Source organism: Vitis riparia, chromosome 7 (assembly GCF_004353265.1).
Source record: "Vitis riparia cultivar Riparia Gloire de Montpellier isolate 1030 chromosome 7, EGFV_Vit.rip_1.0, whole genome shotgun sequence".
NCBI classification, from domain to species: Eukaryota; Viridiplantae; Streptophyta; class Magnoliopsida; order Vitales; family Vitaceae; genus Vitis; species Vitis riparia.
In genome coordinates this window covers 23893650-23906656 of record NC_048437.1, presented here as the reverse complement: position 1 = coordinate 23906656, position 13007 = coordinate 23893650, and the positions used below count along the sequence as shown (strand labels likewise).

The 13007-nt window shown below is 34.3% G+C and overlaps 1 protein-coding gene across 2 annotated transcripts; it reads right to left on the bottom strand.

Annotated features, from left to right (window-relative positions):
* Positions 1-893: 893 nt before the first annotated feature.
* LOC117918690 (protein CHROMATIN REMODELING 8) lies at positions 894-8927 on the bottom strand. Of its 2 annotated transcripts, none has more exons than XM_034835521.1 (8): positions 8708-8927; positions 7642-7785; positions 5929-6495; positions 5361-5766; positions 3918-4779; positions 3039-3648; positions 2232-2696; positions 894-1849 (listed from the first exon to the last, which is right to left on the bottom strand). In XM_034835521.1, the coding sequence occupies exons 2-8, from the start codon at positions 7729-7731 to the stop codon at positions 1166-1168; spliced, it is 3684 nt and encodes a 1227-aa protein (XP_034691412.1). In that variant the 5' UTR covers positions 7732-7785; positions 8708-8927; the 3' UTR covers positions 894-1165. The 2 variants fall into 2 exon arrangements, with proteins under 2 accessions (XP_034691412.1, XP_034691411.1); XM_034835520.1 differs by having other exon boundaries at positions 8689-8926.
* Between the last annotated feature and the right edge of the window lie 4080 nt (positions 8928-13007).

Here is a 13007-nt window from a genome sequence, read left to right as displayed (position 1 = left end):
AGGGCCCATTCCTTGTTACTCACAAAAAGCAACTAGATTACCGGGATTTTGAAAAAAAAAATACAGCAATTTTAAAAAATAGTAATTAAAATTTGAAAATTTATAAACTATTTCTAAATTTACGGCATTTTCAAAAAATTTAATTGAAAATTATCTTTCGAAGAGATAATTTGAAAGTTTTCTCATATTTAAACTGAAATTAAATCTTTAAAAGACAACTTTTATTCGATGTTATAAAAGATGTCCATATGTTTGAAAATAATTACAAAGGTGACATTTTAATAAATATATTTTTTTAGAAAAAAATTGTTATATATATATATATATAAATCTACTGATTACCCTATCCTTTTGCAATATGGTCACTGTAATTGTGTCTGCGTGGAGTGTTGAGTTACAGAGGCTTGAAAACACACATTCACGGCTGGATATGATCCTCAAATTAGGAGATTCTGATATATAGGACAATTTAGGTGGGCATATTCCCAATCTTGTCAGAATGAATCAGGGGTGGCACAGTGAATACGATTCGTGCCAATATAACCGTGTTTGAATAAAATTCCTGTTAGGTTGTATAACCTATTTAATAAACTAATTGTTTTAAGTTTACTAAATGTTTTATGATCAACCTATATGTAACATTACATAACTCAAATTGATCTATTAAATAATTATATTAACAGTTAATAACATCTCAAATTGACTTATTTATCTGATGGTTATTATCATAAGTTATTTAATTCCTTAAATACACCCACGAGCAATTGCATCCCCCCTTCTAATTCACTTAATGGACACCACACTGCTTATCAAATATACAGCATGGAGTTTTGAAGAAAAGCATGAACCTTGCTTTCAAAAATTTTCCTAATTAAAGAATGAGAAATTGCACATGAGTAAAATCGTCTGCAACTAATTAGCTTTATTCTGTACAGTGAAAAGGAAATCTTTTCTGTGTTGTTATGATAGAAAAAAAAATGTGCTGTTAACAACAGCACAGTAGAAGAAAATTGTCTATAAGAGAATGAAGGAAACACATTTTGAGAAGACAAAAAACTGACCCGTTTGGAAGTTTTGGCAACATCTAGTAAAATTGCCACAGCTCCATGATGATTTCTTGATATGCGGGAAGAAAATCGCAAATTAATTTGCATTGAAGGGGTTACTATAATCGATACTCAGGCTTTAGCACCCAAGAAGATCCATTTGGGTCTTTCTCTAGGGTGGCTATTTCCTTTAAAAGATTCTTAAATAACGGCAGATCCTTCGATGGTATCCTGTCCTTAAAATGCTGCACTATGCTGGCTGAATTGGTGCTTCCACCTTTTTGCTGTATAAATGTACAAATTTTACGAATCAATACCTCAGGCTGCACACTTGAGAGGTTGTGAGTTGACCTAGAACTAGAAGGCCCACTATCTGTAGATCTTGCTCTATTTGCAGAACTCGAGCCTAACTGATGTTCAAGCCCATCATCAGTTGCTCTTTCTTGGTTCCCTCGAATTCTAGCCAGTAATTCTGCTGAAGATAAAGCCTTACCAGCAGAAGCCCCGGCTGCAATGCCATTTGGCTTGCTCATTCCATTGCTGGATGATTCTTCTGATGATTTTGATCTATTAATCAACTGGGAGCTTACAGTTGAGCCAAATTTCCGGGAAACAGATGATGGGGCACCTGCAGCTCCTGACCTTCCAGTCCATGTTGGGACAGATATACTTTCACGGCTTCGAAGCATTTGCGACTGGCGTAATGCTTCCGATGCTCTTTTTGCAACTCGGGAAGCTTCCTCCTCAAGCCTCATCTTCTCATCACCATGGGCATTCATAATTGCATCATGGTTCACGGCACTCTGAAGAGAAAGATGGAAACAATAGCAAGTGAGGAAGATAATAAAAACAGATCTGGCAGTCATGTGCCGTTTCAATGTGGCACAACATGCTGTCAATTGCTTCATTTTATAGAACACAATTACATAAAAATCTAGGAAAATCCAACATCAATTTATAACATGCACTGCTTTGCCTATAAAGGCACAAGCAGTGAGCAAAAAATACTCCTATTATTCAGTTCTCTCAAACTGCCAACAAACATGATCCTGGAAGAAAACAGATTTTTAAATTGACAGATTTAATAACATATTTCCTTGCAACAATTCAATAAGAAAACAGTGCATCCAAACACAACAGCAACCGCTAAAAGCAATTAGAGATATACACACTCAGGAAACTTACATGTAACCGATGGGCATCAAAAAGACTCCTCAAAATATTTGTTTCTTTGTCCATTTCATCGCTCTGATCATCTTTTTCATTCTCCCCACTTCTGGATGATCCAATTGTTGAGTTGTTTCCTTCATCGACTGCACCACATGCATGTGACGACACTGGAATAATAGATTTCTGCCTATCCTGGTTATCTTTATGCTTCCCAACCACATTTACATCTTCAGATAACTGACCGAAAATATTTGATGTTTCAGTCGATGCATCCTCTCCATCATCATTTAAAACAAAGAGATCCTTCATATCTCGAGCTTTAAAGAACCTTTTCTGTTGTGGGTTCTTCAATATTTTATTGGTGAGAAAATGTTTGTATATCTGTCGTTGATATACCTTCTCCTCTATAGTCCCACGGGTGATCAATCTATAAACCGTTACATCCCGCGTCTGACCAATGCGCCAAGCACGCTCCCTAGCCTTTTATAAGCAACAGTGACCCCATTTCAATGAATGCATGTTTCAGAGATTAAAAAGAAATGGTTTTAAAATTCACTTCCAGAATCATTTTCAGTCCTGAATGAAAGCTAATTTAAATTTCAAATTTTTGAAAGTTCATGTGATGATGAACCACCCAAAATCTTGAAATTTGAAATTTCACATGACATGGCCTGTAAAAAATGTAAAAGTTCTAACACAACCTTGCAGGAAAGATTTTTTTTTTTTGTATAAGTAAACCTTGCAGGAAAGTTTATGAACCATAAACAATTACATCTTAAAGAAATGTGTGCAAGAAGGTGAAGAATCAATCACAAACTGTACCTGCATATCAGTTGATGGGTTCCAATCAGGGTCATAAATGATTACCCTGTTGGCTCCAGTAAGATTTGTCCCCAAACCGCCAACCTTTGTAGTGAGAATGAAAACGAATACATCATCAGAGTCATTAAATTCGTCAATCAATGCCATTCTGTGTTTTATGGGAGTGAAACCATCCATTCTCCTGTAGACATAGCCACCAGCAATCAGGAAATTCTCAAGAATATCAAGCATTTGTTGAGTTTGTGCAAAAAGAAGAACGCGGTGACCCTGTTCTTTCCACCCCTTAAGCACATGGGCAACAACTTTCATTTTTCCACTGCGTTCAGGATTCCCATAATCTGGATTCTGGTAAGCATGCTCTCGCTCAAGCAGATCAGGGTGATTGCATATTTTACGCATCACATCAATGCCATAAAGAGAATTTCTACTACCATCAAAGATCTGTTCCACCTCTGAACTTGCAAGAAATGCTCGATATACAGAACGCTGCTCTGTGGTAAGGCTGCAAAAGAGGACATGTTCAGTCTTGTTTGGAAGCTGAGCATTCACATCAGCTTTCATACGTCGAAGGAGGTATGGCATAATCAAGTCACGTAGGACTACTGCACACCTACATAAGGAGAAATTTATGATTCAGAAATTTTCAATTTCTGGAACATTTAAAGAACTGAAAAAGAGGAGCAACATCTTTGTGAATATTTTTAGATATGAATGAGAGTTGGGAAAAAAAGGTATTTCTACAAGGGAGGTCTACCTCATAAGCTATTTGCAATATCTAACATACTTGGGAATAATTGGACAATTATTAAATTATACATGATAAAATTATGAGCACTAAGTTCACATATGATTTGAAACTTCTGAAAACAAAGCACACACCTGTAAGCGGTGGATACTTGTAATGGAGTAGCATTGGCATAGCCACCAACAGATATGGGAACTGCAAATTCTGCTTCAAATACAGGCAACACTCCCAACTTCCCAGGGAAGACAAAATCAAACAAAGACCACAGCTCAGCCAGCTTGTTCTGAATTGGCGCACCAGTCATTATTATACGATGAACAGTCTGTAACTGTTTACAAAGTATGGTAACTTCAGCATTTGGATTCCGAATTCGGTGTCCTTCATCTAAAATTGCATAACCCCATTTGATATCAAGTAGCTTTCCAGCCTGCAGCCGGATTTGCTCATAAGTAGTAATAAGTAATCCACTCTGTGACCTCAAAACACGGTTTATCAAGGAATCCCATTTTTTGGTGTCCTTAGAAGATAAATTTTCTTCATCATCACTGTCAAGTGAATCTTCACTTTCATAAGATTTGGCTCGTTTCTTTCTACTAGCAGGATCTTGAGCAGAATCATGCAGTATTTCCACATGAAAACTTTGGTACCATTTTTTGGCTTCCCTTTTCCATTGTCGCAAGAGTGTAACAGGGCAGATAACAATACTTGGTTTATACATATTACTGAAATGCAATGCTCCAAGGAAAGATAATACCTGGATGGTCTTGCCAAGTCCCATCTCATCTCCAATAATTCCACCTACTTGTTGGCAATGCAGTTCCCACAGCCACTGAACCCCCACCTTTTGATAATCAAAAAGTTTGCTGAAAATGCTTTCAGGTATTCTCAGACCACCTTCAAGTGTCACACAAGGGGGTTCATTATCATCTGCATCTTCAATATCTTCTCGGTTTACTTCTTCATTACTGGAGGTCACCAAGTTGTCACTTGTATCTTCTGCAAAATAAATAGTATAGCTCATTACCGGGGCTATTAATGTAAGATACATGGTTCTTCTATGATAACAGGTGCAACATGAATGCCATATATTACAAATGCACTAGAATTTGCAAAGAAACAATGAAAACAAATAAATATAATCGAAGTTCTTACAAATTTCATCAACAAGAATATGCAAGTATCTATTATAACAACTACTCTGCTATTCCCATGTTCCCTGAAAAGGTTCTTAAACCCTATTTTATCCACTTTATTTGTCTCTCTTGCCATCCAATAAAATAAAAAAATATCAGCCTACACCTCTCATCCCTTGCACTTTCCATTTTTTGCATCCTTCTTTACCAGCAATGATGTATAACCACATTATTAGTTGTTTTCACCTTTTCTCAGATAAATTGTGTGGCCATGTAGTCAAGTATTAATGAGAGCACTACACAACCAGAAACTTTTTTTGCCCTCTGAACAAGATGATATGTGAACAGTAAACAAAAAAGCAAATTTTACTTTACATATACATAGAATTTAAGGACCATACAATCGCCTAATAACTTCTCAAGCAACAAGAAAATTTAACTTACCACTTTCTTCCAAAAGCTCTTCCTCATGAGAAATAATCTTTCTCCATTTCTTGCCAGGTAAAGGCCTTTTCTTTTTCCTTTTTTTATCTTCATTCTTCTCCACCTCACTGTCCAAGGGCAGAGGGTATTTCAGAGGTTTTTTCAACCTGTGAAAAGGATGAGAGGGTGCATCAAGCTTTGGCAGAGTTTCCGAATCAAGCAGCTTGGTTGTTGGGCGAGCTTGTGCAGATTCAGATATTGACTGAACAGCTCTGGCAATACTAGCAGAAGCAAGATCATCAATCTTATCTCCTTCCTCGGGTAAATTGTCTCTACTAGATGGACCTGGTTGTTGAAGACGACGTTCAAAGCCTTTGAGCTTATGGAAAGGAGTTAAAATCCCTTTTCTAACCAACTTGTCTCTTTCCTGACACACATGTAAGGTATAGTTCGCCATTAGTACCCCAAATTAAAAGTTTAAACAACTTGGACATCCACCAACAGAAATGTACTTCATCCCTTCTACAACAACAAAATTTTTAATCAAGCAACTAACTGCAATAAAATTGGAAAACTACATTCAACTCACTGTTTCGACAAATCCTGCAGAAGCTGCATCCAGGACTGCATCAAAATCAACATCATCATCAAATGAAATTGTTTTCTTTCGCTTCTTTAAATCTTTGCCCGATTTCGGAATTTCTTTTAACCTTTTCTTGGGTCTTGCCTCTTCCTTAACCAGATTTTGTATCACCTTGTCATGCTCAACAATCTTGGAAGGCTTTTCCTTTTGCCAATCTGAAAGCTCTATTTCAAGTTGAGCTTTTGTTTTCTTGAGGCTTCTTAGACGATCAGCAGCTAGGGCATGCTGAAGGGTTAAATTATTGGGAGAAGCCTGAATAACATGTTTATCATCCTCTGCATCTCCTTGTGCCCTGTTATCATTACCATGCGAGACATGATTTTTATTTCTTTCAGTATTCCTTGCCTGTTGAACAGTATATGCAACAGCATCTATTTCAACTTCTAATGCCCTCAATTTACTATAGAGTTTTGCTTGGCTGGTAGATGATAGTTCAGTTGCCTTAGATTTGTCAAGAAATTCTTCCTCAGTACTCCTTCCAGCTTCACTACCATTTTCAGCCTCATTTGTAGCCTGCCCATTCACACAATTGCTATGTCAAATTGTAATATTTGAATAAACAATCAATAGTTCATGAAAAAATTTAGCAACTAAAAACATTAAGTCATGCAAAGCATAAAAAATAAAGATTGCAGAATCTACATCTATGGGTAGTTGAAAGACTAGAAGAAAGCAGATCACTGCTTTTAAGCAGTCCTTGTATCTCATCAAGTAGTAGGCTACAATTTTGGCTCAGTGCAAAAGACCACCTTCAACAGGGGAAAAAAAGAAAGTAAATTGTTCTTGCCATTTGTTTTGTTTTGCTAAGATCATCACCATAGACTCAAAGAGAGTTCAAGATTAAAGCAAAGCTTTCAAAGCAATCTTTTATTTTCTTTGACTAGTACTCTTTCCACCTTCTCCACATAAATTAGATAAAATAGTTGCTGTTCTCTTGATAATGCTAATAATCAACAACATGTGCTACTCGGGAACCCAGGTGGCACGATCATACTACAAACATTCATTCCAAAACCCATTGCTAGTGCAAGATATAATGAATTGAATGTTTTTCTTTTTACATTTCATGGGTGAGATTTTGAACATTAGAAATCTTTTGCAAATTTTATTCAATATTTTCAATTTGCTTAAAAATTCTAACAGCATAGAGAATATGATCCTTGTTTTGATAGCCCTGTAAAGGTATTCTAATTATACACATGGGTACCACAGAATAATAAATCATCTATCCAAAGCCCATTATCACAAGCAAGCCACGTATTTCAGCACTGTTTAAGTATGAATTAGATCGATTTAATAAAGAACAAGAAAACAGTTGAGAAGTTAGTTAATCACTCACAGCCCTCATTAAGAGAGAAAATTTTCCTTCTGTAGTTCGACTACCACTCAAAATTGGGTAATACAGGTCTGCTCCTCTACCCTATACCAGTTAAACACCAGGGAAGCTCAAACTAAGGACCTCTGGCTCATTGCTAAAGGACACTCTCACTGATCTACAACCCAAGGGCACAATATGATCAATATACTACAAGAGCACTCATGAAAAAAACCAGTTATTACTGTAAAATCATTATTCTACTAAAAGTACACAAAGCAAAACAAGAAGAAAACTAAAAAATAGGCAAATCAATAAATAATAAGGATAGCTAAATCCAATACCGCTGCCAATATTTCACGTTCAACATCCTTAGGATCAGCGGAAGTTACGCCCAAACTGCTTAATAGAATTCTATCCTCTTCTTCCGCCATAGCATTGCCTCAGTCATTCCAATCAAGCATTTTGAAGCAGCCAAATATAGCCACCTACCAAAATGAAAAAGACATGAAATTTATTCTTCACTGCCATAATCGATTAGACTAGTTTTTTGAATGCCTTTCTTGGTCATGTTTATTTACAAATAAATATTGTCTATGCACAAATATGGCAGGAGAAACAACTACCTTCTCTAACCAAAATAAGTAAATGAAACAATGCAAGCAGGTAAGACACATGTAGGACCACATGGGTAATATTGATGACAATGGTACAGGGAAAATAAAATTTTAAGCGTTTCTAAGCAATATTTTTTTTATTAAGTTAGAAGGCAATTTTTTTTGCTTTCTTGCTTTCAGAAAATTACTTTTTACCTATCACTGATTTTCAGACTGTTTTCTTTGCCTCCAAAATCAGAAAAGTACTTTTTAAATACTTAATCCATGCACCACCAATACGCAGACTGATTAATTTTTATCTCATTATTTCCCCTTATCTGGCAATCATATACTCAAATGGAGATTTAGAGAAATGTTTCTTGAAAATTTTGAAAAACACCCAAACAAAAGCAATTTTTTCCTTCCAAGCCCAAGAAAGATACTTCCAAAGTTGCAGGCTTTTAACAGCAGAGTAATGCAGTGCAAACACAAAACCAGAACTATAATGAATACAGTCAAACCAACGAATGCCAAAAGAACACATGAAAATCAACGAGAATGCTTCACAATACAAACCATTAAACAACAGTCTCCAACAAAAAGAAGAAGAAGAAGAAGCATGATATATATATAAATTGTATAACTTTCCAGTACAATTCCGTCGTGTCACCATGTAAAACCAATACTATTCCAGAGAGATTAAAAAAAGAATATAGTTTTATAGACAAAGATACAATTGAAAGACAAAACCGAAACCGAAACTGAGCAAACGAAGACAAAAGGGAGGAGAAAAACCTTAAATTTGAATGCGTGCCGAAGCTTTCGATTCGAATTCTTCAACAATTCGTTAACATTTCAAAATTTCTTATTTAGATTTTTGATGGAAAAGGAAAACCAAAAACATCGAATCGGAACACTGAAAAACCCTAGATACCGGTGAAGGCCATTTACGCTCGCATTTTCCTTCTCTCTCTAGAATTCTCTTCTTGATTTCTAGCTTTTATAGGGTGCCTCTGCCCTTGCAATGGTCGTCTTTAGGACCAAAAATTATTGATTAATGGCGATTTCTCTAACGTGAGCATGAGGCTTATGATTACTAACCTGCGCATTTGCTGGATTCTCAGCTGAGGTGGCTTAAATTATCTGTTCATGAAACGGTCTCGTTTTCTTGTGGAGCACCCCGTTTGGAGTGTGAATGGGTCGGGTTAATGAGTAGCCCCCTCAACCCAATTTCAATTTTTTTAATAAATAAATATATTAAATTTTGTTATAAATATGTATGGATAATTCCGAATGAATTCAAAATTATTTTGGCATTCCTTTTTAAAAAAAATTAAATATTATATTTAATTCTAATTTTTCAAAGTCCTATTTATAAAATATGTAAAATAAAATATATATTTAGAAGCTATACAAAAAACTTTTTATAATCAAAAGTTATGTAAGTCATATTTTCTATGCTTGAGCCAAAAGCTTAAACATGTTAATATTTTAATTTTGTACAATTAGAAGCTATACAAACAACAAATTTTATTGATAATTATTTCATAAGAGAACCTAAGTATATAATTTCTAAAATTTTGTTATTTAACTAAAAGTTATACAAACTAAAATTATTAATCAATAATTCCATAATCAGAAGCAATATGGACAATATACAAACCAAAATTATTAATCAACAATTCTATAATCAGAAGTTATGTAGACAATTTTTAACTACGATATAACCAAAAGTTATACAAAACTAAATTGTCAATTAATAATTTTTAAAAATTTTATAACCAGAAACTATACAAATAACATTTCATAACCATATGCTATATATGCACAATTATTACTTAATTAATCTTGTCTAATTATTATGTTGGTTTCTTAAGTTTATAGTAATTATATATATATATTTTTATAGTCTGAAGTTATGAAATATAAATTTTTTTCATTCTTAAGAATTTAATTATTGAAATCATTACTTTTCAATGATTTGGATTTGGTTGTAACGTTAGTATTCTTTCTGCTAGGTATAAAGGATGGAATATCTAGAATTATAAATTTTATGAAGAAATTAAATCACTTGCAAAATGAAGAAATAACGACACATTGTAAACAATATTTATTTCTAAGATAGTATTCATGTTTTATGAAAATGCATAGTTGTAAGTGTTTTACATTTATACATTTACTTAAATATTTTTAATTATTTGTTTAGCTATGTAATTTTTATGTAATCAAAATATAATACTTATTTGACTTATTATGTGATTATAAACTAGGATGTGACCTGAATCTAGTATACAATAACTTTTCAATGTCATTGTTTTTTCGAAAAGAAGTTCACACCAATCCAAAAAAAGTGGTAAAATAATAAAGAAAAAAAGTTAGGTTTGTAGAATAAATCTACCATAAATGATTAAAAAAAATGATTCTTAAAAGTATGACATGTAGTGACACTTGATGTGTACCAGTCATACAATCAAATGTTTCATTAACTTTTACCAAAATTAAAAGAAAAAAATTAGTAGATTGGAAGTTAACAAAAAAATATTAGTAGATAGAAAGTTCACGGAGATTATTATAACTTTCTTTGAATATTCTAATGATAAAATTGACTAATTGATCGGTGATGGAAGTGTTTATTATTAAATTCTCACCTAGGATATTTATTTTCTTCTGATGTGTCTAGTACATGTCATATTTACTAATACATGGTTATGTTTTATTATACATAATATCAGTTATTTAATAAATATATTCTAAGATGTTTGTCTCCTTAATTATACAATGATGTTGGTAATAATTAATGTCATTAGTATATATATGTAATGGAAACATAATTAAAAGCTCTGGAAGAGCTCATATGATGTTACTAGTGGCACATGAATCCATATAAATGATACTTAGCATTCTATCAAATCTAAAAGAATCTTAGATAACCAATTTGGTCTCCCAGGGTGAATAATGATACATCAACTCCTTAGAATATCGTATGGATACCCAATAAAGTACTAGAAGTTTCTTCAACTAGTGACTAATATATTTGAACCCTTGAAGAGTATTGTTACGTGTTATGCAATTTTCTAATTTACTGAAATGGTTTTCTCGCCATCAAGGGGAAACAGTTGATTATAGAAGAATGACATAAAATTTTGAATATGAATTAATATCCTTGTAGGATAATTAACCAATATGACAATAAATAAATTTAAAACTTGTTGAAGTGTGATAGATTAATGTCTTAATAAGACAATCAACCACTATAGTAGCAAATGAATTTAAGACATGCCTGAAGCATGATAGATTTGTATGTTCAGTGTTTTAAAGCACGATAAATTTGTATATTCAAATGGCCATAATCATTTAAAAGAGACTGATATAGGGAAAAAAAACATTGAAATATTGGTTACTCCTAAAGAGACTACAATAAGTCTTACTAAAGAGGGTATATTCATAAGAAGGATAATAAAATGACTTATTGATCTAAAATTATAAATAAATAACCCTAGAAAAACTAACAAGTTATACAACATCCCTTAAAGAGGAAGATGGTTCCTAAAAAGGCAATAGCCCTTGAAAAGGCATAGTGTCACGGACTTAGTCGTTCACTAAGCTTGTGCGGCACTTAGACAAGCTAAGACACTTGATCTTGCTAAGTCAGCCTTGCTCTCCCTGTGCTTAGCTTGCTCGGCTAAGACACTTGCGACTTGAAAGCTCAAGAAGCTTGGCAGGTAACCCTTGAAAGAATGGAAGCTCTTTATTACTCAAAGAAGCCTTTACAAGTGCTTGGATGCTCACTTACTTGGTTAGGAAGTGATTTGGGTGGTGCCTTGGCCAAATGAGGCTCTCACCTACTTATAGGCACCAAGGGAACTCTCTCGAACCTTGGAGGGTTCCTTACAAATCAAGAATATTCTAGAACTCCCTACACTAATCTATGTACAAACTTATGTACAAGAATATACAAGAGATTCCTATAAGTCTCTAGAAAGCCTTGGACTCCTCTCATGCCTTCCACCATAGTGTAGAGATGTGTGGACATCTCTAGGCATTTCTAGAACCTTCCACACTCTTCCCACCAATGGCTTAGTGTAGATGGCTCTAGGAGTCTCCAGAAGCTTCCCTTCCCCTATATAAGCCCATGGGGAGGGTCATTTGAAGCATCCTGTGACAATAGGTACTTAAAATAACAAGATTTCTATAGGTTATGTAAAATGGGATCAAAATAATGTCTTCTTTCTAAAGTAACTTAACATCATTAAAAATAATGAAGATCCTGACGAGAAAAAAAAACATTAGTCAAAGTGGAAAGAAGTAATCCAAACATATTTAAACTCATTAACAAAATGAGAAATATTAGGACCTAAAGCCAACACTAAAGACAAAAATAAAAGAACTTGAAGTCTAAATTCTATTGGATAAAATTAGTAATTGTATTAAAGTGTTATGAAAATGAGATCATGTGACATTACTTATAGCATGGAGTTTGTAGAAGAAATCATGTATTTAGCTCTCGTAATAACTCGATTATATAGTAGTCCCATAAGGACTTCATACCATTGTTTTAAAAACTAAACCAGATGGTCCAATCGTTGGTCGGTGACCTTTCAGGTTTGGTCTACCCTTTTGGGTCAACGAGCTATTAAATTGGCCTCAAACCGATGAATCGAGTGAATTGGCCAATTTGTAGTGAATCGAACTGTTCACTACATGTCATTTTTTTTCCATAAGAGAAAGAGATAGAAAGATGGTGGGAATGAGATGATTGTTGGCTTGCGATCAGCAGTCATGCTTGAGTTGTTGTTGGCTGTGAGGTGGTCGTTGCTCAGGGTAGGCACCGGTATAGTGAGATAGAGAAAGAAAGAAAATAAAATGGAGAATAAGAGGGAAAAAAATTGAGAAGAAGAAAATAAATAGGGAAAATTGGGGGCGGAGAGAGGGCTACGGTTGGTGAAGGGTGAGAGAATGGGAAAGAAAGAAAATAAAATGGGAAAAAGGGGTTGCGCAGGGGGTGGGGTGGTGGACGAGAGTGACTGGTGATGGAAAAAAAGGGTTTTAGGGTTTTGTTTTTTAAATGAATGGTGGAGATTAAGTATGAAAATGGAGGGTCCATATGGGTTTTC

What these genes read in the sequence shown, in the direction of transcription:
- LOC117918690 (XM_034835521.1), bottom strand. Translation starts at nt 7,731, where the DNA reads ATGGCGGAAGAAGAGGATAGAATTCTATTAAGCAGTTTGGGCGTAACT. An exon ending in AACGTGAAATATTGGCAGCG is followed by an intron (nt 6,496 to 7,641) that starts GTATTGGATTTA and finishes GTGAATGGGCAG; the next exon opens with GCTACAAATGAGGCTGAAAA. An exon ending in AGAGCTTTTGGAAGAAAGTG is followed by an intron (nt 4,780 to 5,360) that starts GTAAGTTAAATT and finishes TTTATTTTGCAG; the next exon opens with AAGATACAAGTGACAACTTG.